Consider the following 27,172-nt stretch of genomic DNA (forward strand, 5'->3'; position numbering starts at 1 on the left):
ATGTATGACTTAACTTCAAACGTCGCGCACATTAAACTCTGTGTACCCAAATAAATGAATACTTAGGATTTACAAACAAATGAATACTTAATATTTAATTCAGCAATACTGACGCTTGATTCTGTGAGCTTTGCACCGTCACGCCCACAAAGGGGCATGTCCTTCTTTCTGATTGGATCAGTATTGTTGGCATTTAATTGGCTCCGGCTTGTGTCAGTCAAGAGCAAATTGTATACAATAAGAGAAACGACCTGTACAAAAGCGTGTAACTTTATTTTATACTAAGAATTATAACGGTCGCTTAGCCCTGCCCACGTCTAGCTTTCTATCATGGCGGACATTGACTGGATTCTATTCATTTGCATTTGAGTCATTCACCCTGTTTTTAACTCTAGAATCCTTGTTCAAGAGTGTGTGGGTGTATACTAGTGTGCAGGCATCCAGCAGGTGTGATAAGGTTGCCAGGCAAACTGTCTAAACAAAAATGAAAGTGAAACCAGGGTCTCAGCTTTGTAATGCAAAAGGAAACACGGAGGCACCAAACTGACAGTAACATTAGATAATGCATTAAAAAAATACAGATTATACAATAGCATATGAATGAATAAATAACAAGTACTATCTACATTCTGCTTCTTCCATATACCATGTAAAGCAGGGGTCTCAAACACGCCAAATGTGGCCCGCAGGACGCTAGTTTGAGGCCCCCGCCTTGATATGAAAGTTTAATGTTAGTGCGTCCCCCACGCAAGTTTGATATGGATGCTGTATGGTATCATGTACCCAGAAAAAATTATTACGTTTGATTAATGTTCATGTTAAAGGTTAAATAACTGTTAATAGTTATCCTCCCTATCCGTGTGGAAGTGGTAAGTTTTTGGCTATTTAAGTTTAAAGGAAATAACTTGAAGGCTAGCGTTTAGGTCGCTAGCTCTCTAGTTTGCGAGTTAGCGTGTGTCTCAAGACCCTGCAGTTGCGCAATATGTTGTAAATAAAAAGAGTATAAATGTGACTATAGTCGTGTTTTGTCATGTCTACAGGGCTCCAATAATGCTTTGTTCATTTTAATCTGAAAAAATAATTTGTCTACCCACCAACTATATGTGGTTTCTTAAGTTTTTATTATTTGCCATTTTATTATTATTATTATATTTATTTATTTATTACTGATTGATTGATTTTCTTTATTCTTGATTTGTTTATTTATTTTTCATCTTATTTTGTGTAGAAAAATAAAAATTAAGATATTTGAGAACAGTGGAATGTTTTATCAGAGCTTTTCTTGTAGAAAATCGGAACCAAAGCAAAGTTTATTCATTTTTCTGTTTTTAATAAATGCGTTTTTTGGGGTTTTTTTTGGAAAACCTGATGCGACCCAGTCTCACCCAGACCCTAGCTCCAGTGGCCCCCAAGTAAATTGAGTTTGAGACCCCTGATGTAAAGCAAAAACACTTACTGTTACTTAAACTGGTTCACATTCTGTAATTTTACTACACATAAAAGTGAGTGAATAGTTTAGTTGTGGTGAATAACCAACATCTATTTAATGAATTTGGAGAATTCCATAAGAGACATATGGTCTTCCATATACCTCCATTAGTATCTGATGAATTGGTTCTGCACTTGGTTCACTGGACATTTTTAAAAGATACCAATTCATGAATGAAGCGTTCAGAATCCCACTGGAAGTACGGTTCGGGAGTGTATATAAATTGTTAAACGTATATTTCAGTTACATTTATATAACATCTGTACTTCTTTAAAGGCATCAAAGGCCCAAACAAACTGTCACAAGCTGCGCGTGCATGTGGAGCACGTGCGCGCCTCGCCAGAAGGTCCCGGAAGTGACTAGCCCGGGCGCCACCACCACAACAGCGAGGGACGCAGGTAAGCTCGCACCTTCTTTACCTGTCAATAAAAAAAAAAGAAACTCAAAAACATGGATACTTGAAGGATTATAAGTTACTTTACCGGACATAGAACCGCTTCAGTACTTCCTGCGACTGTACGCGTAAGTGTTTTTTTCCCTGCTTTCTGACGTACATGTGTTGAGAAGCTTTGTTGTGTTTCCTCGCTTTGAACATCCTAAAAATGAATGACTGTATAGCTTTAAGTCACCCGTGTGTTCCGTGTCAATAGCCCACATTCACGCATGTGTTTCCGTGTCAGTAGCCCACATAACTTTTTCATTCACATCATTCATTGTGACGCCTTTGTCACACCGCAACTAACCGTGGATGTCTGCTGAAGCCAGATAACACCATTTAAATGTCATGTTCCTCAGTTCCTATGCCCTCCTGACAGGCTGGAACCCAGCACACTTTGATCCAGCATCATGATACCACTGGGTGGAGCTTACCCAGGTGACAAAAGTGGGTCAAAGTAACCCTAAGCACTAATAAGATGAATCAGGTCGATTCTCCTTTAGAGCTTATGTTTACAACTTAGCTGCTAAAACTAGCATGAACATAGTCAGATGATCATCGTTATCATTTGCATGCATTCATCTTGCTCAACTATATTTAGAAACATCACACCGTGGGAGCACGTCTTTGTATTTCTGGCATGCAACTAAAAAGGGAATGTTAACATATTCCAAAAAAAAAATAAATGATAAAAGACCCTGCTGTGTTTATTAGATCATCAGAAGTATTTTTAACTTTCATAGGCTGTCAAAAACCAGAACAATTTTCAGTCCACTTCCTACTTCCTATTACATTACTTGATGCCTTCCTAATTGATCAAGTCAGGCCAAAGGTGGCTACCAACTAAGTCGTGTACAAAGTGCATCCAAACAAGGAAGTAACAACATTTAATCAAGTTTGACATCATTTAGAATTGCTAGTGTTTACAAGTGTTTGACTATAGGCCTGATTTGGAATAGCACAAGTGCCATAGTATATTCTCTATGACAGGAGTGTCCGTATTTGTACTGCTGCATATTTCTCCAAATAAAATGAATTCATTATTAATCAGATGTATTAATCGGATATTATACTCATTTACTTAGTCACCTACAAAACAAATCTATGATGTTGATATTTTGTCCAGATGCTTTATTATGTTTTGACTTGCATTCGATTTTATTTACCATATTTATTATTCAAAGTGTATCAGCCCACTGTGGTGTAGTGGTTAGTGTTCTGGACTTTGGAGCCGATGCCACTGGGTTTGAATCTCGACAATAAGCATCATCGGTATTCGTCAGGAAGGGCATCCGGAACATAAAGGACTCAAGCCAAAAATCAGTATGCCGATCAATAAGGAAAATCAGGCTGAAAGCCGAAAGAAAGAAACAATTGTACAAAGTGTATCAAAGTGGCTCCCTGAATTAGTATGACCTCATTGCACTTTTAAATATACACTTAGGTATAAAGTAATTTGGTGAATATTATTTGTCGGTGTAATTGACAAGCTTTATGAGGTTTATTTGGAACATGAACAACAATTTAACATAACACAAATGACAAAACAAACACAAATAAACAGAAACACACCAAGGTACCAGTGCTGTACAGCAGAAACCAGCACCAAAGTCCTAATTTATGATTATATCTGATAAGGTAACAGATACAGTGGGTGTAAAAAGTCAACACACCATTAAAGAAATTCTTTATTAGAACACTAGAGCAGCCGATACAAGTCTCTTGTATGTACGACTGTGCTAGTATGCTGCATTTTGTTCGCAAAAGTGACCAAAATGAACCAGATTGCTGGGTTGTCTCTTGTACATGACCCCCCTTACACCCCCCCCAATTCATGTTTTATTATTTTTAACTGTACAAAAACATTTTCTAGCAGTGCTACTGCAGTTTAAATGGATCAGAGCATGTTGTCTGTTCTGTATGTTTCCCAGTATTGAACCATTTGTGTGTTTATTTAGAAACATACCCTAAATGCCTATAGGGTCTGGTTTCACAGAAACATGGACGTTGTTATAGTGTCTAATTATTGCTTTCTGGTTCAGGTGGAGGGCAGAGCAAGCAAAGTGAGCGGAAGAGGGGAAGTGTTGCCTTGGTTACTTGACATAAATGTGAGCTAAAAGCAATACCGCAGGTTGACGGTTTCACATTGCTGTAGTGTTGAATACGACCGGGGCGGGTGTTATTGTTTGAACTGTAATATTGACTTATATGATTAGTGCGGGGTGGAAAGTAAGCACCTAACGTCAGTGTTGTGAAGAGGATTTTAACTTGTGACTGTATCTTTTGTCTTCATTATCTTGTCTTTTAATATATACTTTATTCTATTCCTGTGTTCTAGATTCTATGAACTATAGAAAAGATATAGATACTAGAAAACTTAACAGCTTGACATTGAAATGAACAAGAAACTAGTCACCTGAGGCTTTATATGTACATTTTGGCTGTAACAAGCAAACTCGAAGTCCCAAAACCAACAAGGAGGAAGTTGGTAATGAGTCAGCCAACCTGGTGATAAACATACGTCCCCGGCGTTTAATCATCAGGACTATAATTACAAGAATGAGTGGGGGGACTTCCCATTTACGCAGTAGGTAGAAGAGGAGATTGGTCATATAAAGTCTGAACAACTAACAACAGAAGGTCTTTTGATCATTTACAATGAACCTATGCAAGCAACTCCTCCAATCCTAAGCTTTAACCTCTTGCTTCGCAGTTCGGCAACAGAGCGAGGAACCCTCTTCACAATGGCGAGCCAGGACCCAGTCAACCATTCACATGTTGCGTTTGACCACTTCGTACAAGCACAGGACTGCAAAGATGTGCAACGGTACTTTGATGAACTTTGTCAGCAGCTGGACATCAATTCCAAGGATTTTAGGAGTTTCTATAGCAAGCTGAAAGAAAGACTCAACTACTGGCGGGCAAAAGCCTTGTGGACAAAACTGGACAAGAGGGCCTCTCACCCGGACTACCAGCAAAGAAAAGCCTGCACTAAAAACAAGGTATTTGTACTTGGATCGTTCTTCTATTTTAATAGCATGGATGATGGCAATATGACGACAATATGATATAACCCAAAATGGCTAACAACAACAAGCTTTTTTCCCCCCCAATTGTGTTATTTTAATTTTTTAAAATTTTCTGACAGTCAATAAAATGTATGTCAATTAAATGCAAAAAATACTTATTTATTGATACAATACATAATTGCGGGCTGCACGGCGGTCGAGTGGTTAGCACGCAGACCTCACAGCTAGGAGACCTGAGTTCAATCCCACCCTTGGCCGTATCTGTGTGGAGTTTGCATGTTCTCCCCGTGCATGCGTGGGTTTTCTCCGGGTACTCCGGGTACTCCGGTTTCCTCCCACATTCCAAAAACATGCTAGGTTAATTGTCAACTCCAAATTGTCCATAGGTATGAATGTGAGTGTGAATGGTTGTTTGTCTAGATGTGCCCTGTGATTGGCTGGCCACCAGTCCAGGGTGTACCCCGCCTCTCGCCCGAAGACAGCTGGGATAGGCTCCAGCACCCCTGCGACCCTCGTGAGGATAAGCAGTAGAAAATGAATGACTGAATGAATACATAATTGCCCAGTATTTCAGAATTAAGTACAAAATAAGCTATTTCTTGAGTGTAGCTTTTCTAATGGGATGTCTTTTCTTTTTGTTTTCTTATCTATCATTTATTGCCTTATTTGCTTTATTTTGTGATAAAATGACTAATGGGAATTTCTCCTATTTCAAGCCTAACAAAGCCAATGTTGTTTTATTTTTTATTTTTTATTTTTTATTTTTTATTTTTTATTTTTTATTTTTTATTTTTTATTTTTTATTTTTTATTTTTTATTTTTTATTTTTTATTTTTTATTTTTTATTTTTTATTTTTTATTTTTTATTTTTTATTTTTTATTTTTTATTTTTTATTTTTTATTTTTTATTTTTTATTTTTTATTTATCATTGTTGTTTTATTATTAACTAAAGCATTCTGCATCGCACACAACAAAAGTTCCTCCTGCACCAAAAATGCTACATAGTGTCTGCATGCTCCCAAATCCTTAGTGAGGCGGTCCTCATTCCCAAATTTTTGCCCACAATTGCAAATACAACTGGTTGGGTCCGAGTCTTTATAGCGGCTGCCTGACGGATGATCACATCGCAAGCCTCAAACTCACCACGCCCCGCCTAGTATTGGGCCCCAAATGGTGCACCAATCTAAAGCTTTTCAAAGGGGCGTCCCGGTGAGAAATTTTTGAGTCACTTAATATCACTGTCACATAGACAGGAAGTCCCACACACAACAAAAAATGCTTTTTGTGGTTTATGCTTTTTTGTGTGAATTCCTTCCCATTTTGTAAAGATTCAGCTCATGACTTCATGGGAATATTTTGAGCTGTATTCCGTTTGTGTCATATCCATGTTGGCTGACAGGAGAATCGTCTCTCTCTCCTGCTTAGTGTCTCATCCTGGGGGCTGGGCCATGTGGGCTGAGGACGGCTATTGAGCTCTCCTTGCTGGGTGCTCAGGTGGTGGTGTTGGAGAAGCGAGACACTTTCTCGAGGAACAATGTTCTCCATCTGTGGCCCTTCACCATCTGTGACCTCCGTGGCCTCGGTGCAAAAAAGTTCTATGGAAAATTCTGCTCCGGCTCACTCGATCACATCAGTGAGTGACTGCTATTAGAGGATAATATCATAGTATAAGTTTAAGTGCATGAGCTGCATGACATAAAATAAAAGGATCTTATTTCAAAATATGTATTTTTTTTTAAAGTGTTTCCCACATGCCAATCTATTGTCTTGCAGATTAGCGGGATTGAATTGACTTATTGGTAAATTTATGTTTGCAGGCATTCGTCAGTTGCAGTTGATTCTTTTAAAAGTATCGCTTCTTCTCGGCGTGGAGGTTCACACAGGAGTGGAGTTCCAGGGTCTGATTGAACCCACAACAGAGAAAGGTACTCCTTAGACCAGGGGTCTCAAACTCAATTTACTTGGGGAGCCACTGGAACTAGGGTCTGGGTGAGACTGGGCCGCATCAGGTTTTAAAAAAAAAAAACCCAAAAAAATGCATTTATTAAAAACAGAAAAATGAGTAAACTTTGCTTTGGTTCTGATTTTCTACAAGAAAAGCGCTGATAAAACATCCCATCCCTGTTCTCAAATATCTTCCTTTTTATTTTTCTACACAAAATAAGATGAAAAATAAATAAACAAATAAAGAAAATCAATCAATCAGTAATAAATAAATAAATATAATAATAATAATAAAACACCAAATAATAAAAACTTAAGAAAGCACATATAGTTGGTGGGTAGACAAATTATTTTTTTCAGATTAAAATGAACAAAGCATTATTAGAGCCCTGTAGACATGACAAAACACGACTATAGTCACATTTATACTCTTTTTATTTACAACATATTGCGCAACTGCAGGGTCTTGAGACACATGCTAACTCGCAAACTAGAGAGCTAGCGACCTAAACGGTAGCCTTCAAGTTATTTCCTTTAAACTTAAATAGCCAAAAACTTACCACTTCCACACGGATAGGGAGGATAACTATTAACAGTTATTTAACCTTTAACATGAACATTAATCAAACGTAATATTTTTTTCTGGGTACATGATACCATACAGCATCCATATCAAACTTGCGCGGGCCGCACTAACATTAAACTTTCATATCAAGGCGGGGACCTCAAACTAGTGTCCTGCGGGCCACATTTGGCCCGCGGGCCGCGTGTTTGAGACCCCTGCCGTAGACTGTTTTTCTACCTTTTCTTTGACTTATAAAACCTTTGCTACTTCTAATTATGACAAGACCCGCTGAGACATATTTGAAATATTTTTTATTTTATAGGATGGATGGTCAAAGTTCAGCCTGAGACTCATCCTGCTTCAAACTACCAATTTGATGTTTTCATCTCTGCTGGCGGAGGCAGGTTTGTCCCTGAGGGTGAGACAAACAACACATCGTTTTGCAAAGCCTCTATGTTCTCATTATTGTCAGTAGTATGTTCGATTTGTCAGTGTTCATATGCCCTTTGTCTTCCTTTTTCCATCTGAAAGGATTCAAGCACAAGGAGCTGAGAGGTAAACTGGCCATCGGCATCACGGCCAACTTTATCAACAGGAACACGACAGCGGAGGTCCAAGTGGCAGAAATCAGTGGCGTGGCCCGTATCTACAACCAGAAATTCTTCCAAGACCTGCTAACCGAGACTGGTAGGAGTCATTTGGATATGATGCATGGAAGAGCTTATCTTTGTCTGCTTAGTTCTAGATTACTTTGTAATAATAAAGTCAGCCAGGTTTTCTATAGCCTTAAGGCTTGCCATGATTGACACAGTCAGGTTGGGTTTAAAGCAGGGGTCTCAAACTCAATTTACTTGGGGGCCACTGGAGCTCGGGTCTGGGTGAGACTGGGCCGCATCAGGTTTTCAAAAAAAAAAAAACCCAAAAAACACATTTATTAAAAACAAATTTTTTTTAAAAACTTCGCTTTGGTTCCAATTTTCTACAAGAAAAACTCTGATCTTTTTATTTTTCTACACAAAATAAGATGAAAAATAAATAAACAAATCAAGAATAAAGAAAATCAATCAATCAGTAATAAATAAATAAATATAATAATAATAATTATACAACGGCAAATAATAAAAACTTAAGAAACCACATATAGTTGGTGGGTAGACAAATTATTTTTTTCAGATTAAAATTAACAAAGCATTGCAAAGCAAAGCAACAAAGCAAAAAATTAACAAAGCATTATTAGAGCCCTGTAGACTATTAGACTTTTATTTACAACATATTGCGCAACTGCAGGGTCTTGAGACACATGCTAACTCGCAAACTAGAGAGCTAGCGGCCTAAACGGTAGCCTTCAAGGTATTTCCTTTAAACTTAAATAGCCAAAAACTTACCACTTCCACACGGATAGGGAGGATAACTATTAACAGTTATTTAACCTTTAACAAGAACATTAATCAAACGTAATAATTTTTTCTGGGTACATGATACCATACAGCATCCAAACTTTCATATCAAGGCGGGGGCCTCAAACTAGTGTCCTGCGGGCCGCGAGTTTGAAACCCCTGGTTTAAAGTAATGTGTGAAAAATTGACCCAATTTTGTCTGATTCCAACTTTCAACCATTCCTTTCTGGGTCTTGACCAAGCTCACACTTACACTGTTTTATGTCAAAAGAAACCAACACGAAGGTGCCCTTGTTGACAATGTCAAACTCAATTAATACTCATATTGCATACATATTGCTGTATTCCATCCATTATTTTCTATACCGCTTATCCTCACTAGGGTCACAGGATATGCTGAGAGGCGGGGTACAGCCAATCACAGGGCACATATAGACAAACAACCATTCACACTCACATTCATACCTATGGACAATTTGGAGTCGCCAATTAACCTAGCATGTTTTTGGAATGTGGGAAGAAACCGGAGTACCCGGAGAAAACCCACGCATGCACGGGGAGAACATGCAAACTCCACACAGAGATGCCAGAGTGGAGGATCGAACCCAGGTCTCCTAGCTGTGTGGTCACAGTGCGACCCCCAGCTTTTTTATTAAAACATTACTCCCGACTGTGTAAAATTAGTCAAAATGTGTTTAAGGAAACAACATTCTATAAAACCTGCCATTGTATAAAAATGGCTAGTTTATGTTTTCCTCATTGGCTGCTATCTCTACAGGTATTGATCTGGAGAACATTGTATATTACAAAGACGATACTCACTACTTTGTCATGACTGCCAAAAAGATGAGCTTGCTGAAGATGGACGTCATCAGACAGGTAAGAACAAGACCAGAGAAACTGATTTTTAACATCGCAGCTCCGACTCTAAGCTGTACGAACACAACAACAATCAGGTGGTGACATAACTCTTCCACCATGTCATGCAGGACTTTAGCGAAGTGGAGGATTTGCTAGCTCCAGCCAATATTGATCAGGAGGCACTGCGTCGTTACGCACGTGGCGCCGCCTACTTCTCCACGGGGGGCAAATTACCAGATTTGCAGTTTGCGCAGAACCACGCCGGCCAGCCGGATGTGGCCGTGTTTGACTTCACGTGCATGCAGCGAGCCGAGAATGCCTCGCTAGTTCGGGAGCGCAGGGGCAGGAAGTTGTTGATGGGTCTTGTTGGAGACTGTTTGGTGGAGGTAGGTTCATTTTTATGCAAAGGTTACACCTGAACACACATTTATGACCATTGGTTGAGCACTACATAGAGATTTTGGATTCATATTTGTGTTATGTGCAACCTTTCTGGGTGATAGTTTTTTTTTTTCAACCGTCCACGGGATGAATAAGATGTTTATGGTTGTACATTCTATTTCACTATGAATTTGTGTTATTGCCTACAGCCTTTCTGGCCTCTTGGGACTGGTATTGCTCGTGGATTTCTAGCAGCCTTCGACACAGCATGGATGGTGAGAAGCTGGGGCAATGGTGCCCCTCATCTTAAGATCCTAGCTGAGCGGTGAGTTGTCCTAACAACAAACAGTGTGTCGGTAGGAGGCGTTATCGTTAACCATAAATTGCAAGTGTACTGTATATACCAGGGGTGGGCAAACTACGGCCCGGGGGCCACATCCGGCCCGCCAAGTGTTAGAATACGGCCCGCCCGTTCTTTCCAAAGTATTTCATTTAAACTTAATGGGGTGACAGGGCCTTCTCCATTGCTGCCCCCACCCTACTGGAACTCTTTACCCCATTCGCTGCGTGTTTGCCCTGACCTTCCCAGTTTCAAAAAACAACAAAAAACCCACCTCTTTAAATCTGTTTTTAATGTCTAACTTTTTATACTTTTTATACACAGGGTCGTGTGGTTAGCGCGCAGACCTCACAGCTAGGAGACCAGGGGTTCAATTCCGCCCTCGGCCTTCTCTGTGTGGAGTTTGTATGTTCTCCCCATGCATGCGTGGGTTTTCTCCGGGTACTCCGGTTTCCTCCCACATTCCAAAAAAACATGCTAGGTTAATTGGAGACTCCAAATTGTCCATAGGTATGAATGTGAGTGTGAATGGTTGTTTGACTATATGTGCCCTGTGATTGGCTGGCCACCAGTCAAGGGTGTACCCTGCCTCTCGCCCGAAGACAGCTGGGATAGGCTCCAGCACCCCCCGCGACCCTCGTGAGGAAAAGCGGTAGAAAATGAATGAACTTTTATACTTGACTGCTGTGCCCCGCTTTTACCCATGTTTTAACTGCGTATAAACGAATGAATGTTGTATTTTAATGTATATTTTACTCTGTTTACTTGCTTTTATTCAAGTCCATTTTTCTGTAAAGCGTCTTTGAGTATTTTGAAAAGCGCTATACAAATAAAGTGTATTATTATTATTAATAATATGCAACCTGGGATCAACTTTTTGATGGTTTAAGTAGCTGTTTGATCAATTTTGTTATTTGATGTGGTCTGTTGTTTACAAAAAGCTCCTTGAAAAGGGGACATATAGCAGATTGCATGACATTTTTATAGATACAATAATTCCAGGTGGACTGTTACGTGTAAAATGTATAGTATGCCCCCCCCCCCCGTCAATTTTGTTAAATCAATGCGGCCCGCGAGTCAAAAAGTTTGCCCACCCCTGGTATATACAAATGTTTACTGCAGATGTTAAAAATTGTTTTTTATTGTAGTCTTGAATTAAGAAAAAAAGTTGAATCCTGATGCCACAAATGTTTTTTAACTGCGGAGCTTATGAAAACCTTCTTTTTTGAAGGCGGATTTTGTTTGGTCAAGTGAGGTGCAATGTCAGTTTGTTGCATCACATCACAGATGCAGCACTTCACTCTGATTCTAATCTGCATCCTTGTCTTACTTTTTTTTTTAAATGTCCAGAGAAAGCATCTATCAGGTCCTATCACAAACCACACCTGAAAACACCAGCAAAAACTACGCGGCTTACAGCATCGACCCCAAAACACGCTACATGAGAGTCAACCTCTCGTCCATCCAGACCAACCAGGTGAGCGCGTGTTAGCTTTTATTTACTCATTTGTGAAGGTTATAATTCAAAGTACTCACAAGTTCAGTAATTCATATGTCGCTTTTTTTTTAGGTGAAGCACCTTTACGATATTGATAAATCCAATTCATCCAGCAAGAAACAGAAGAACAGGTGGTCGTATGATCGTCAAGGTCAGTTTCTATCAACTCGATGAGGCTTTGAGTTTTTATTTAACGGACTTTAAGGAAATGGCTGTCCATGTCTTTTTTTAGATTCAGTCAGCGGTTTTGAGGAGTTGTTAAAATGGTGCCAGAAACACACCTCCGGTTACAACAATGTGGATGTCAAAGATTTCACTAATTCTTGGAGGTCTGGGCTGGCTCTCTGTGCTTTGATTCACCACTTCAGACCTCACCTTATGTAAGAACCTGAGTTTTCTTAGGGTTTCAGCGTTACGGTCTAGTGGTATTCCTCAATGCTTTAGCCAGCGGCTAAAAGATGTTAAATGATTTCTGTATTCCCTCAACACAGTGATATGAACTCAGTGAATGCATCTAATTCTGTCCACAATCACCAACGGGCCTTCACTATCTTGGAGAAGGAGCTTGGCATTCCACCTGCCATGTCTGCCAACGACTTTGCCAATGGCGGTCAGATAGACAAACTGTCTATGGTTCTCTACCTCACCCAGGTTAAAGATGCCTTCACTGTGCCGACATCAGGTAAATAATATGTACAGTAAACCTCGGATATATCAGACTCCTATATCAGAAATTCGCTCACAACGGACAGATAAAAAAGAACCGATTTTTCTGTAATGCATTTCCAATAAAAATTCATTGCATATATCGGATTTTTTATAACGGATTTCGCCTATTTCGGACAAAATCTCCAGTCCCGTTCCAATGCATTTCCATTAAATTTCCCTCGCATATATCGGATGGCCGCATCGTGGCGCTCCGATTCGCCGAATCGTGACAGGCCGCTATACGACGTCATTTGCAGCGTTTGCAGCGTTGCCTGCGCGTCCAGGTACATTGGAAACATAGTCAAGGAAGTGCCTTTTTATAACGGATAAAATCCGATTTACGCATATACCGGATATAAATCCGATATATGCGTAAAACGGACATTTTCCGGTATACGCATATAACGGATTTCGCTTATATCGGACAAAACCAGTGGGAACAATTGAATCCGATATATCCGAGGTTTACTGTATCTTAATCATCGCAAAAATGGCACCCACATTATATGAGCTAGTTATTTTTATTGGTGCGTCGTCATGTTGTACCAATATTGGTACACTCGACAACAAAAAGAAGCACACAAAAAAATTAGCAAATTTGTAATGACCCTTCGGTTTTGGCAGGTCTGCTCTGCAACACTTTGGCAACATTGTGTAACTGCTGAAGTCAGGCCTTCAAATTAAAAGAAGCATCCTAGTATAACATGGTTGCACTACAGTAGGGAGTCGGGCCTTAACACCAATCACACCTTCCACCTCGTAGAAATGCTTGTGGATGTTTAGCTTGCTTTTGGAAGATCAGAATTTATTTTTTTTTTCCTTATTTGCTCTTATTTTGTTGGAACACTTCCTGTATTTTTTTATTTTATTTTATTTACTTTATTTTATAGTGCAAATGTTTACATACATGGTATACAGAGAACTAGTAGGTTCATTCATTTTCTACCGCTTTTCCTCACGAGGGTCGCGGGGGGTGCTGGAGCCTATCCCAGCTGTCTTCAGGCGAGAGGCGGGGTACACCCTGGACTGGTGGCCAGCCAATCACAGGGCACATATAGACAAACAACCATTCACACTCACATTCATACCTATTGGACAATTTGGAGTGGCCAATTAACCTAGCATGTTTTTGGAATGTGGGAGGAAACCGGAGTACCCGGAGAAAACCCACGCATGCACGGGGAGAACATGCAAACTCCACACAGAGATGCCCGAGGGTGGAAGGTGGAATTGAACCCTGGTCTCCTAGCTGTGAGGTCTGTGCGCTAACCCCTAGACCACCGTGCCGCCCTCCTGTATTTTTTATTTTATTTTATTTACTTTATTTTATAGTGCAAATGTTTACATACATGGTATAAAGAGAACTAGTAGCCTCATAAGACTGCAAAAATATTCCAAGCCGTTTGTTTCAGCTTTGCTCCCATGATTCATTCATTCATTCATTCATTTTCTACCGCTTATCCTCACGAGGGTCACAACGGTCTTCGAGCGAGAGGCGGGGTACACCCTGGACCGGTCGCCAGCCAATCACAGGGCACATATAGACAAACAACCATTCACACTCACATTCATACCTATGGACAATTTGGAGTGGCCAATTAACCTAGCATGTTTTTGGAATGTGGGAGGAAACCGGAGTACCCGGAGAAAACCCACGCATGCACGGGGAGAACATGCAAACTCCACACAGAGATGGCCGAGAGTGGACTCGAACTCGGGTGTCCCAGCTGTGTGGCCTGCGCACTAACCACTCGTCAGCCGTGCAGCCTGCTCCCATGGTTATGTAGCTAAAAATAATTTTATGTTTAATAGAAGTCTTTCGCACCTGAGTCCGATGTGGCAGATGGTGCTGATGTTATTCGCCTTTTTTTTTTGATAAAATGTCACATTTCCACACCTTTGCACTTCCTGTTTCTTATGGAAACTGCGGTTTGAATGTCATCATGCTAAATGTCCTAATACTGACAAACATTTATATTCCAGTATAGTCTTGTTATATTAGCTCCAACAAAACAACCAAAATGTAATACGGGGTTTCTATGAAATAAGTCATGTGACCATTACAGCTTGCGCTCTATTACATTCCTGAAGACGGCGGTTGGTGACAGCAGTTACATAACTTGGCTGCTAACACGCTAATCAAAGGGTCAGCTTCCATCCTCCCACTAAACCCGTGTGTAGCGGGTAAACTGTCTCTTTAAGAGCCGACTACCCACAATTCATTGAGCTCGAGTGCTGTATTCAGCTGTTGGTGCGGCGTCTCTCTCTCCTGTACTCAACCAGCCCAGCTCGGTGTGGAGCTCTTTCATCAGGCTCCGACGGGATGAGCATCTGTGTCAAATGAGGATTTTTTTTTTTTTCCCTTCACTCCCTTGAGGATGAAATTGCATAACATTTTGAGCGTGATTGATGAATGCATCATTAATATGCATATTTAAAGCTGTGACTGACCTGGAGTGGGTGTGATATTCTCCCTCCTTCTGTGATGCTCTGTTTGGGATCGGATGTGCAGGCAGCAGGGAGCCATCATTCACCGGTAACCTTATTTTAGTGCATCTTTAGGAGTTTGTATGTGAAGCGGTTGGATTAATTAATTATGACGTTAGTCAGATGTGTCTTATACCATGACACAAATATTGTATTTATTACAATGGGAACATTTAACATTCATTCATTCATTTTCTACCGCTTTTTCCTCACGAGGGTCGCGGGGGTGCTGGAGCCTATCCCAGCTGTCTTCGGGCGTAAGGCGGGGTACACCCTAGACTGGTCGCCAGCCAATCACAGGGCAAACAACCATTCACACTCACACCTATGGACAATTTGGAGTCGCCAATTAACCTAGCATGTTTTTGGAATGTGGGAGGAAACCGGAGTACCCGGAGAAAACCCACGCATGCACGGGGAGAACATGCAAACTCCACACAGAGATGCCCGAGGGTGGGATTGAACCCTGGTCTCCTAGCTGTGAGGTCTGCGCGCTAACCCCTAGACCACCGTGCCGCCCACATTTAACATTCAAATGTATATAATGCTGCAAATAGGCAAATGACATGTGAATGTGTTGTGAAATAATAAGAAACTTGCCTAATATGTTACTCGTCTTCCTGTCTTTCAGCGACAGAGCCTACAGGCTTCCTGCCTTCTTCCAAGCCTCTGACTCTCTCCCCAACATATTCAGCTGTCTTTTTTCTCAACAAACTGAAGCACAACTCTCTGCAAAGACGCAAGGTACGCACACTGTTACTTGAGACCGCCCCGGCATAAAAAAAAATATTCCGTATAGCGAGCGTGAAACATGTTAGCATGCTGCACGGTGTTTACTTTTTTTGACCTGCGTGTGACTCATGTCTGCTGAGCAGCAAAAACTTGGGCATTTCATATTATATTTATTATATTTAGTCATCAAAATGGAATACTTGTGTGTGTGTGTGTGTGTGTGTGTGTGTGTTTGCGAGTCAAAATAATCATCACATGATAGTTGACACACATGGTTGGCTCTGCAGGAGAAATTGGAAGCTGAGAAGCAGCAAGCAAGAGAAAACAAGATAAGGATGGGAGAAGACGACTGTGTGAGTTTTTATTCATTTATCACATTTTGCTTTGGAAGATTTCTGGACTAAATATTCATTCATTCATTCATTTTCTACCGCTTTTCCTCACGAGGGTCGCGGGGGGTGCTGGAGCCTATCCCAGCTGTCTTCGGGCGTAAGGCGGGGTACACCCTGGACTGGTCGCCAGCCAATCACAGGGCACATATAGACAAACAACCATTCACACTCACATTCATACCTATGGACAATTTGGAGTCGCCAATTAACCTAGCATGTTTTTGGAATGTGGGAGGAAACCGGAGTACCCGGAGAAAACCCACACATGCACGGGGAGAACATGCAAACTCCACACAGAGATGCCCGAGGGTGGGATTGAACGCTGGTCTCCTAGCTGTGAGGTCTGTGCGCTAACCCCTAGACCACCGTGCCGCCCTTGGACTAAATATGTCTCGGGAAATCAAAATAATCTTTGACTTCGTTTCCAGGTGGTTTGCCTCAATATTTTATTTTAAAAAATATATTATTAATCATATGACTCTGCCATTGCTCTAGCAGCAGATGCATTTTCTCATAAGACCGTAACGGATAACATCAATGGCGTTTTTGTATCGATGCAAATTCTGCTTTCATTCACTCGCAACTGAACTTCTGCCCTCAGTCTGCGCCCCCTACTCCTCCTGACCTCAATCCGCCACCAGCACTTCTGCCCGAGCCCGAGCCCGAGCCTGCTTCTGTGTCCCCGGCCAACAGCAACGAATGCTGTATCTGTGGCGGTAGAGTCTATGTGCTGGAGCGCATCAGCGCTGAGGGCAAGTTTTTCCATCGCAGCTGCTTGACCTGCCATCGCTGTGGGATCACGTTGCGATTGGGAGACTACACCTTCCATCAGGCCACAGGTGGGCTGCTTAAAAATGTCAGGGATGCTATCAAAGTAAGATCCGTGTTAAAAAATAAAGATAAGAGTCGGCTGAAAGACAATCACCAAACTTATATTGCCAGTGTATACATGGATATACATTTGTGCTTGTCCACTTATAGTTTATGTGGCAACACAGTAAACCTCGGATATATCGGATTCAATTGTTCCCACTGGTTTTGTCCGATATAAGCGAAATCCGTTATATGCGTATACCGGGAAAATGTCCGTTTTACGCATATGTCGGATTTATATCCGGTATATGCGTAAAAAAATGCGTATAAATATGCGTATAAAAAGGCACTTCCTTGACTATGTTTCCAATGTACCTGGACGCGCAGGCAACGCTGCAAACGCTGCAAATGACGTCGTATAGCGGCCTGTCACGATTCGGCCAATCGGAGCGCCACGATGCGGCCATCCGATATATGCGAGGGAAATTTAATGGAAATGCATTGGAACGGGACTGGAGATTTTGTCCGAAATAGGCGAAATCCGTTATAAAAAATCCGATATATGCAATGAATTTTTATTGGAAATGCATTACAGAAAAATCGGTTCTTTTTTATCTGTCCGTTGTGAGCGAATTTCCGATATATCCGAGTCCGATATATCCGAGGTTTACTGTATTACAAATTTAATACAATGCGCTCATGTAATGTTTTAGCTCATTAATTCATTCATTCATTTTCTACCGCTTATCCTCACGAGGGTTGCGGGGGTGCTGGAGCCTATCCCAGCTCTCTTCAGGCGAGAGGTGGGGTACACCCTGAACTGGTTGCCAGCCAATCACAGCGCACATATAGACAAACAACCATTCACACTCACATTCATGCCTATGGACAATTTGGAGTCATCAATTAACTTAGCATGTTTTTGGAATGTGGGAGGAAACCGGAACATGCAAACTCCACACAGAGATGGCCGAGGGTGGAATTGAACCCTGGTCTCCTAGCTGTGAGGTCTGCACGCTAACCACTCGATCGCTCGTAATGTTTAGCTGCTTGGCTAAAATAATTACAATTTAAGGAAACAGAAGATAGATGGATATTTTGTTTTTTTTAGCGCACTGCCACATGTCTGTTTATGACTTCAAACCCTAATTGTTTTTATTTATAATAACCTCAGGGAGATTCTACTGTGAGCTACACTCAGAGGAGCTGGTAGACGCAGCTGGACTACCATCATATAAGGTAGGGTGCAGAATTGAATTGACGCACAGTTCATTTTGCTTCTGATGACTGTTTATGTTATATGCATTATACCATTGAAATGCTTGATACAGTAAACCTCGGATATATCGGATTCAATTGTTCCCACTGGTTTTGTCCGATATAAGCGAAATCCGTTATATGCATATACCGTTTTACGCATATATCAGATTTATATCCGGTATATGCGTAAATCGGATTTTATCCGTTATAAAAAGGCACTTCCTTGACTATGTTTCCAATGTACCTGGACTGGGCAATGAAAAGAGACGTAAGGTAATGAGAATTTAACTTTATTGGACTCTGAGCATAACAAATTGTTAATTAAGCTAGGCCCTGTTACGCCCGTCAGGCCTACGTTATTTCCAATAGTGAGGTTAAGATCTCATTCACTGCTGTGCTAGTATTATTGACGTCACTCACTTTTAGATTTATCCTAAATCTGGAGCCAGGAGAAAGACAATAGCCAGTGACATCAACAAGATTAGCATAACGATGCGGCCATCCGATATATGCCAGGGAAATTTAATGGAAATGCATTGGAACGGGACTGGAGATTTTGTCCGAAATAGGCGAAATCCGTTATAAAAAATCCGATATATGCAATGAATTTTTATTGGAAATGCATTACAGAAAAATCGGTTCATTTTTATCTGTCCGTTGTGAGCGAATTTCCGATATATCCGTGGTTTACTGTAATATTTACTATATTAATATTACTATGACCATTTCTAACTGTCTTGCAGCACTGACTTTTCTGGTTGCTATCTTGCATGCCTTTGTCGATATAGGGAAGTAAAGAAAATGAAGAGAACAGACTTCCCAACAAAGATTACACACCATCCCCGTCACACGAGGAGTACGAGCACACAACAGACTGCGTTCTTCCACAGCCGTTTACTTCCAACAGACAGGACCAGCAGCTACCCGATTCCAAAGAAGATCCTCCGGCTGCTGACCAACACGCAAAAGTTGAGCACATCGACAGAGATCCCGCAGCGCCTTACCCTCTCCCAAAGCCCCGCCTCTCTCGACAGACGCTTCCCACCCCTCACCCCATTTCGCCAGTAGTAAAACCTCGCACGGTTCACCTTGTCATCCCTACAACTCCAATAAGTAGTCCACATTCAGCCGCAGACCAAGAGATATCCGAACCCGGTCCTGACTCGCGCCCCAAACAGTCACTACGTAAACTGAAGCTCTCAGACGAAGAGAAGAACCAGCTGGTCAATCTTTTAACCTTCACCGTAGACTCTGACTCTGAGACCCGGGGAGGCTCGTCGTCTTGCTCCTCCTCCTCTGTAACGGCAGGAGGTCAGAGTCCTCCAAAACCAGAGGAAGGACAAGAAGAGGAGGGCTATTGGAGCGGGAGTACGGCTGGTCAAATTTGGGAAAAAAGGAACCGACGCTGCTTCAAGAGAAAAGAGGTGCCGGGTGGGCAGCCCAGAGTACGATCCAAGTTCTCCCCCTGGAATCTGTCCTCGCCGAGGATCAGCACTCGACTCAGCGTTCACCCCGGGAGAGTCGGTGAGTGCGGGGTCATTTAGAAGCTTTTAAAAATGTTTCGCTCTAACGCATTTACGTCTTTTTCCCCAGAAACAACTTTCAGACATGTTCACAACACCTCGGAAGAGAATGCCGATGGAGACGAGGATGAAGAGGATGAAATGTTTGAACAGGATGATATTGACTTATTGGAGGAGAAGGTAAACATAGGATTTTAATTGTCACAATCCAATCCACTTTATTTATATAGCACATTTTATAAACAGAGTTTCCAAAGTGGGGCGGCACGGTGGTCTAGGGGTTAGCGCGGAGACCTCACAGCTAGGAGACCAGGGTTCAATCCCACCCTCGGGCATCTCTGTGTGGAGTTTGCATGTTCTCCCCGTGCATGCGTGGGTTTTCTCCGGGTACTCCGGTTTCCTCCCACATTCCAAAAACATGCTAGGTTAATTAGCGACTCCAAATTGTCCATAGGTATGAATGTGAGTGTGAATGGTTGTTTGTCTATATGTGCCCTGTGATTGGCTGGCCACATTGGACTCAGGTGCGAAAGACTTCTATTAAACATAAAATTATTTTTAGCTACATAACCGTGGGAGCAAGCTGCACGGCTGACGAGTGGTTAGTGCGCAGGCCACACAGCTAGGACACCTGAGTTCGATTCCACCCTCGGCCATCTCTGTGCATGTGTGGGTTTTCTCCGGGTACTCCGGTTTCCTCCCACATTCCAAAAACATGCTAGGTTAATTGACTCCAAATTGTCCATAGGTATGAATGTGAGTGTGAATGGTTGTTTGTCTACATGTGCCCTGTGATTGGCTGGCGACCAGTCCAGGGTGTACCCCGCCTATCGCCCGAAGACAGCTGGGATGGGCTCCAGCACCCCCCGCGACCCTCGTGAGGAAAAGCGGTAGAAAATGAATGAATGAATGAGTTTCCAAAGTGCTGCACAGACTAGTAAAAATAAAAAGTAATAATCCAAAACTAAAAAATCATTTAAGAAATAAAATAATAAAATAGATATTAAAATATTAAAAACAAGAAACAAAGCAATAAAAGTATAAATAATAAAACCAATTACAATAAAAACGAAGAACTAAAAGACCATTCGACTCACTCTGAGTTAAAAGCCAGAGAATAAAAGTGGGTTTTAAGACGAGACTTAAAGCCTTCGATGTTGGGGGCCTTTTTTACTTGGGAGGGGAGAGAGTTCCATAGTTTGGGGCCGACCACAGAAAAGGCTCGGTCCCCCCTGGTCTTAAGTATCGTCTTGGGCACCACAAGTTGGAGCTGGCCCTCGGACCTCAGTGACCGCGCCGGAGAGTAAATTTGGATGAGGTCCGAGAGATGTATTTGGGGGGGCCAGCCCATTCAACGCCTTAAAAACAAACAATAAAATCTTAAAATCAATCCTAAAGCGAACAGGCGACCAATGTAGGGAGGCCAGAATTGGGGTGATGTGCTCCCCCTTTTTTGGTTCAGAGTTCTGGACTAACTGTAAGCGGGAGAGAGACTTTTGGCTAATTCCAGAGTAAAGTGCATTACAGTGGTCCAGACGTGATTAAATAAAAGCGTGCATGACTTGCTCAAAGTGTTGCAAAGATAAAAATTTAATTTTAGATAAAAGCCGAAGATGATAAAAACAAGATTTTATAACTGCATTAATTTGTTTGTTGAGTTTAAAATCTTTTATGACGCCAAGGCTGGTGGCTAAGGGATGAATGTTGTTTTGGAGGGGGCCGAAGTCTACTATAGGGGGGCCTTTATAGTTGAGGAGGATAGCTTCGGTCTTCTCCTCGTTAAGCATTAAAAAATTGTGGGCCATTCCAAGTACAAATACATCGTATTGTCAACAATACCCTCACAAACATGACATTCCAGTTTCAGACGTTATCATCGGACCCTGCGGATGCACAGAAGGTGGAAATGATGAAGATGAGGACGTTGGAGCGGCGGGCAAAAATGAGCGAGTTACAGCGACTACGCCAAGCACAGGTGAGTGTTACACCTCAAACACAGTTTGTTTGTTGTTGCGTTTTTTTTTTTTTTAAACAAAAATAATTACTTTCTGTGTTGTTCCCAGTCAATCCAGAGAAGGCTGGAAGAGATTGAAGTGACTTTCCTGGATTTGGAGAAGAAAGGCGTAGTGCTGGAGCGAACCTTGCGAGGACAAGCTAGTAAGAAACATATATTACATATATTCATGTTTTCTACTTCATAGCATTATTCTTTCTGTAATCAATATGTCATGCTCCAGACACATAAATTATACATGTTCAGCTTCAACTTATTTTCCACTTTTAGACATTGACAGCTCCCCTGACCTGATTGAACAGTGGATCCAACTCGTCCATGAGAAGAACATGTTAGTCTCGGAGGAGTCTGACCTCATGGTGGCGTGAGTGTACACCCTAAATGACTCTTACTTAAATGAAGTTGCGCTGGGAATATTCCCGTGCACGCTGCTGGTGCGTTTCATGAAAGTGGCACGGCCTTGTTGTGTTATTGTTCCTCTCAGGTCTCGACAGCTGGAACTTGAAGACAAGCAGAGCATCCTGGAGTTGGAGCTGAGGAAATACATAGACTTGGATGGTGTGTACCGTTGTATGTACTCTTTGCACATATAAACATTCATCTTAGGTCTACAAAATCAATATGTTTACCTCACTCGTGCTTAAAATGAGCACACTTGCGATTCACAAAGGTGTGATTGTGAGTGTGAATGGTTGTTTGCATGTCCTCTAGAGGACATCCAAACTCCCAAGACGAGACGATGTATGAGATTTGGTTCGCTTGGATGAGATGAGGTTTTAATATTAATTTTAACCCTTGTATTATGTTACGGGTCAATTTGACCCGTTTCAGTTTTTGTGTTGACCAAAGTACTGTTTATCCTTTCTTTTTCTTCATGAAATTTTGTGACTTTTCCTCATCTAGGGTCATGAACACAAAAACTGAAATGGGTCAAATTGACCCGTAACATAATACAAGGTTAACTAGCATGATTTGTTAACAAATCATGCTAGCATAACTAGCATGATTTGTTATCATGCTAGCATAACTAGCATAACAAATGCTAATGCTAGCATAACAAATCATGCTAGCATAACTAGCATGATGCTAGCATAACTAGCATGATTTGTTATCATGCTAGCATAACTAGCATGATTTGTTAACAAATCATGCTAGTTAACCTTGTATTATGTTACGGGTCAATTTGACCCGTTTCAGTTTTTGTATTCATGACCCTAGATGAGGAAAAGTCACAAAATTTCATGAAGAAAAAGAAAGGATAAACAGTACTTTGGTCAACACAAAAACTGAAACAGGTCAAACTGACCCGTAACATAATACAAGGGTTAAGAAAAGTACACTGAAAAAAATGACTGGACAAAGAAACTTGATCTAACGCATCAAAGAACAATGAAGATGCTTTTTGAAATTTTTATTGTCCAATATTATTGTCACCATTTTTTCAGACCAAATAATGTTATGGTAATATGAATCAATTAATAATAATATAACATAGCGATCCAATATTGCCTTTAACATCTTTCACTCTAATAAGTTACAGAATTGGCGTTTGTGTATTTTTTTTTTTTTACAGGCCATTTGTACCGTTTGTAGCCTTTCTTGACAACAACATTTCTTTTGCGATGCTTTCTATAACACACATTTTGCTCTTTTTTTTTTACTTACTTTACCAACGTCTCAGTAAGTGTGGACTGTCAGGACAAAGCCTCTGCATCTTGGATGTGTAGTTTTTCTCAGATGGATATGTAGCTGTTTGAGGTGGGCAAGTACATTTTGTTGCCTTTTATGCTGCTCCCTCTTTCAAATTAATTCACGATACTGGCTCGTTTGTGTTGATGGGCTCACCTTGGTCATTGTAAATATTCCCACATGGGGACTGTGGCATTGGGCTTTGCAAAGCTAAACTCTTTTGGTGTGTTTGCGTGTGTGTTAAAATCACCGAGTCGGCAACACTGGGCTGCACATGAGATTGGAAGGCGTTCACAGATGGAGAACACATGAAAGAATCGAATCGCGTCTGTTCTTCAAATTAAGAAATTAACAGGAAATTTGTCCGAAAATGATATGCAAAGACGGTGAAGGACAGTACCAAAAAAAAATACGTACCGTATACATGACAGTATATGGAGGAGAGTTCGTGTTCATGTTATCGGGAGATTTATAGATTTATTTAATCCATTCAATCATTTTCTACCGCTTATCCTCAAGAGGGTTGCGGGGTGGCTGGAACCTATCCCAACTGTCTTCGGGTGAGAGGCGGTGTACAGCCAATCACAGGGCACATATAGACAAACAACCATTCACACTCACATTCATACCTATGGACAATTTGGAGTGGCCAATTAACCTAGCATGTTTTTGGAATGTGGGAGGAAACCGGAGTACCCGGAGAAAACCCACGCATGCACGGGGAGAACATGCAAACTCCACACAGAGATGGCCGCGGGTGGAATTGAACCCTGGTCTACTAGCTGTGAGGTCTGCGCGCTAAGCACTCGACCGCCGTGCCGCCCGTGAAATTTTTATTGTTTTTTTAAATCTTAAATTTAATTTTTTTAATTTTTTTAATTTTGTATTATTATTATTATTTTTTTTATTGTCTATTTTTTCAGACCAAATAATGTTATGGTAATATGAAACAATGAATAATAATATAGCATAGCGATCCAATATTGCCTTTAACATCTTTCACTCTATTAAGTTATGGAATTGGCGTTTGTGTAGAACAGGGAGAACATGCAAACTCCACACAGAGATGGTCGAGGGTGGAATCGAACTCGGGTCTCCTAGCTGCGTGGCATGCGCTAACCACTTGTCCGCTGTGCAACTTGATAGATTTATTTATTATTTATTATACTGTGAGACTGTTTTTCTGAAGTATAAATCTTGTCACATGATCTTGTGACACCCTTAATGTCCTGTGATTGACTGACTACCTGTCCACAGCGTCCCCCCCAAAATCAGTTTGCATAGGTTCCTGCTAATGTTTGGTCCTACTAAGGATAAAAGCTATAGAAAGTGGATGCTGTTGCAATTCTAATGTCTTTGTATGTTTTGTGTGCCAGACAAGACACCAGAGCAGCAAGCTGAAGAAGAACGTGTTCTGCAGCAGATGATTGAGGTGGTGGACATGCGCGACTCTCTGGTGTCCTTTCTAGAAGAGAAGAGGCTGAATGACATGCAAGAAGAGCAGAAGGTCCTCTCGGTCATGGAGGCCAAGCGCCATTCCAATGTGGGAGCTCAGGTTCAATGGGAGTAATATTTCCTTCACACACACACACACACATACTCTCACACACACACATACACAAAATGTGTCTGAAATATTCCAAAGCCAAAGAAGACAACATTGATGTTGGCTCATCTTTAAGGAGCAATGACAAGCTTTGCGAGTCAGAAGCTTGATTCCTCACCTGAGGGAGACATCAGCTAGCAGATCTGAGGCCCCTGCCCACGTCATTATAGTTGATGTGGCTGCACTGTTGAACAAACAACAGATAATCATTGCGCAGTGAGGGACCTGACCTGGATTTGTGTCGTAAACATGCCGAGACAAAGCGGCATGAAATGAGAGCTTTATGCCCTCGCTGGCTTTGGCGATGAAGGATCAAGATGGAGGGTTGGAAAAATATTCATATTGACTTTTCCATTATTCTATTGCACACTGATAAATAACCCACACTCTTTGCTTGGTACTTGTATATTAAATAAAACGTGGGTGGGGAAAAACTAAAAAGGCAGTTGATCTGTTAAATGAATTTACAGGGTGGCTTATTTTCTCATCATTTCCATTTCATCCATGAAGCTGTGACGTATTAACTGTTGGAGTTCTCCCCGATATGATGTTATGACATCACTCACTATGATGAATGCTGTTCATCATCAAGTGTTGGGGAAAAGTGTCCAAAAGCAAGTCAACTGTCCAACGGAGCCATCTTTATTCACTGTGGTGCTGTCTGCACAGCATGTCAAATAAAGTTCATGCACTTTGCTAATATCATTTTTTTCTCATTTACCTCAGTGAACTGCGTCTTTAACAAATAGCCAACATCGAAAGACCCTTAAAGGTACTGCCCCTCTTGAGCTCCAAACTGTACAAAATGTTTTTCAACTAGAAAATATAACAACAAAACTGCCAGCTAGCATATGTTAGCAACGGTGGTGTAAAAAAAACAGGTTGAAGAAATAAATGTCTATATTTGAAGTTAAAGATAGTAGATGGCCGAGGGTGGAATTGAACCCTGGTCTCCTAGTTGTGAGGTCTGTACGCTAACCAATCGACCGCCGTGCCACCTGTGAAATTTTTATTGTTTTTTTTTATTTTTATTATTATTATTCTTTTTTTAATTGTCCAATATTATTGTGACCATTTTTTTTCAGACCAAATAATGTTATGGTAATATGAAACAATTAATAATAATATAGCATATGTTAGCAACGGTGGTGTAAAAAAAACAGGTTGAAGAAATAAATGTCTATATTTGAAGTTAAAGATAGTAGATGGCCGAGGGTGGAATTGAACCCTGGTCTCCTAGTTGTGAGGTCTGTACGCTAACCAATCGACCGCCGTGCCACCTGTGAAATTTTTATTGTTTTTTTAATTTTTATTATTATTATTCTTTTTTTAATTGTCCAATATTATTGTGACCATTTTTTTTCAGACCAAATAATGTTATGGTAATATGAAACAATTAATAATAATATAGCATATGTTAGCAACGGTGGTGTAAAAAAAACAGGTTGAAGAAATAGATGTCTATATTTGAAGTTAAAGATGCTAAAAAGCGACTGACACTTTGAAGTTAATTGCGTTACTATGTGTTGCTATTCAAGGGTAGCTAACGTTATTAGCTAAACTTTGCCAGATTGCTGCTGTTAGCTAACATTGCTCATGCACGTGTGTGTGTGTGTTGCGTGGGGCTCGGCTCGCAGTGTTGGGTCAGTTGGTGGAAAGTAGTAACTAGCCAAGTTAGACAGGGCTAATATCCATTTCATATAATATATGAATTTTTGATGGACATGACTCACCACTGTCAAAGAGATGAATCGTTCATGAACAGCCCATCACTATTGTGTATGACACAAGTTTAAATATGTATCACTTTTTTTTTTTTTTTACAAAATTAAGTAAAACTAGCGCAGACCTCACTGCTAGGAGACCAGGGTTCAATTCCACCCTGTGGAGTTTGCATGTTCTTTCCGTACATGCGTGGGTTTTCTCCGGGTACTCCAAATTGTCCATAGGTATGAATGTGAGTGTGAATGGTTGTTTGTCTATATGTGCCCTGTGATTGGCTGGCCA

The 27,172-nt window shown here is 41.0% G+C and overlaps 1 protein-coding gene and 1 long non-coding RNA gene across 4 annotated transcripts; one reads left to right on the forward strand and one right to left on the reverse strand.

The window, feature by feature from the left end:
* Positions 1-1,175: 1,175 nt before the first annotated feature.
* LOC131104825 (uncharacterized) lies at positions 1,176-2,312 on the reverse strand. The gene is made up of 3 exons (XR_009119833.1): positions 2,233-2,312; positions 1,972-2,085; positions 1,176-1,908 (listed from the first exon to the last, which is right to left on the reverse strand). It is a non-coding gene; the product is annotated as an uncharacterized LOC131104825 (long non-coding RNA).
* On the forward strand, positions 1,766-26,958 carry mical1 (microtubule associated monooxygenase, calponin and LIM domain containing 1). 3 transcript variants are annotated; one of them, XM_058052367.1, is made up of 25 exons: positions 1,766-1,887; positions 4,639-4,927; positions 6,381-6,588; positions 6,773-6,880; positions 7,787-7,882; positions 7,996-8,151; positions 9,640-9,740; positions 9,851-10,108; positions 10,313-10,428; positions 11,794-11,920; positions 12,014-12,092; positions 12,174-12,321; positions 12,433-12,623; positions 15,768-15,880; positions 16,156-16,221; positions 16,862-17,099; positions 18,248-18,312; positions 19,122-19,857; positions 19,927-20,036; positions 21,718-21,831; positions 21,920-22,013; positions 22,141-22,234; positions 22,355-22,428; positions 23,552-23,628; positions 24,936-25,075. In XM_058052367.1, exons 2-24 carry the CDS (start codon positions 4,670-4,672, stop codon positions 23,617-23,619), a joined length of 3,618 nt encoding a protein of 1,205 aa, XP_057908350.1. In that variant the 5' UTR covers positions 1,766-1,887; positions 4,639-4,669; the 3' UTR covers positions 23,620-23,628; positions 24,936-25,075. The 3 variants fall into 3 exon arrangements, with proteins under 3 accessions (XP_057908350.1, XP_057908348.1, XP_057908349.1); XM_058052365.1 differs by lacking the exon at positions 23,552-23,628 and having other exon boundaries at positions 22,355-22,440; positions 24,936-26,958; XM_058052366.1 differs by lacking the exon at positions 23,552-23,628 and having other exon boundaries at positions 24,936-26,957.
* The last annotated feature ends 214 nt before the right edge of the window (positions 26,959-27,172 follow it).

The sequence above is a fragment of the Doryrhamphus excisus genome, chromosome 16 (genome assembly GCF_030265055.1).
Source record: "Doryrhamphus excisus isolate RoL2022-K1 chromosome 16, RoL_Dexc_1.0, whole genome shotgun sequence".
Taxonomy (NCBI): Eukaryota; Metazoa; Chordata; class Actinopteri; order Syngnathiformes; family Syngnathidae; genus Doryrhamphus; species Doryrhamphus excisus.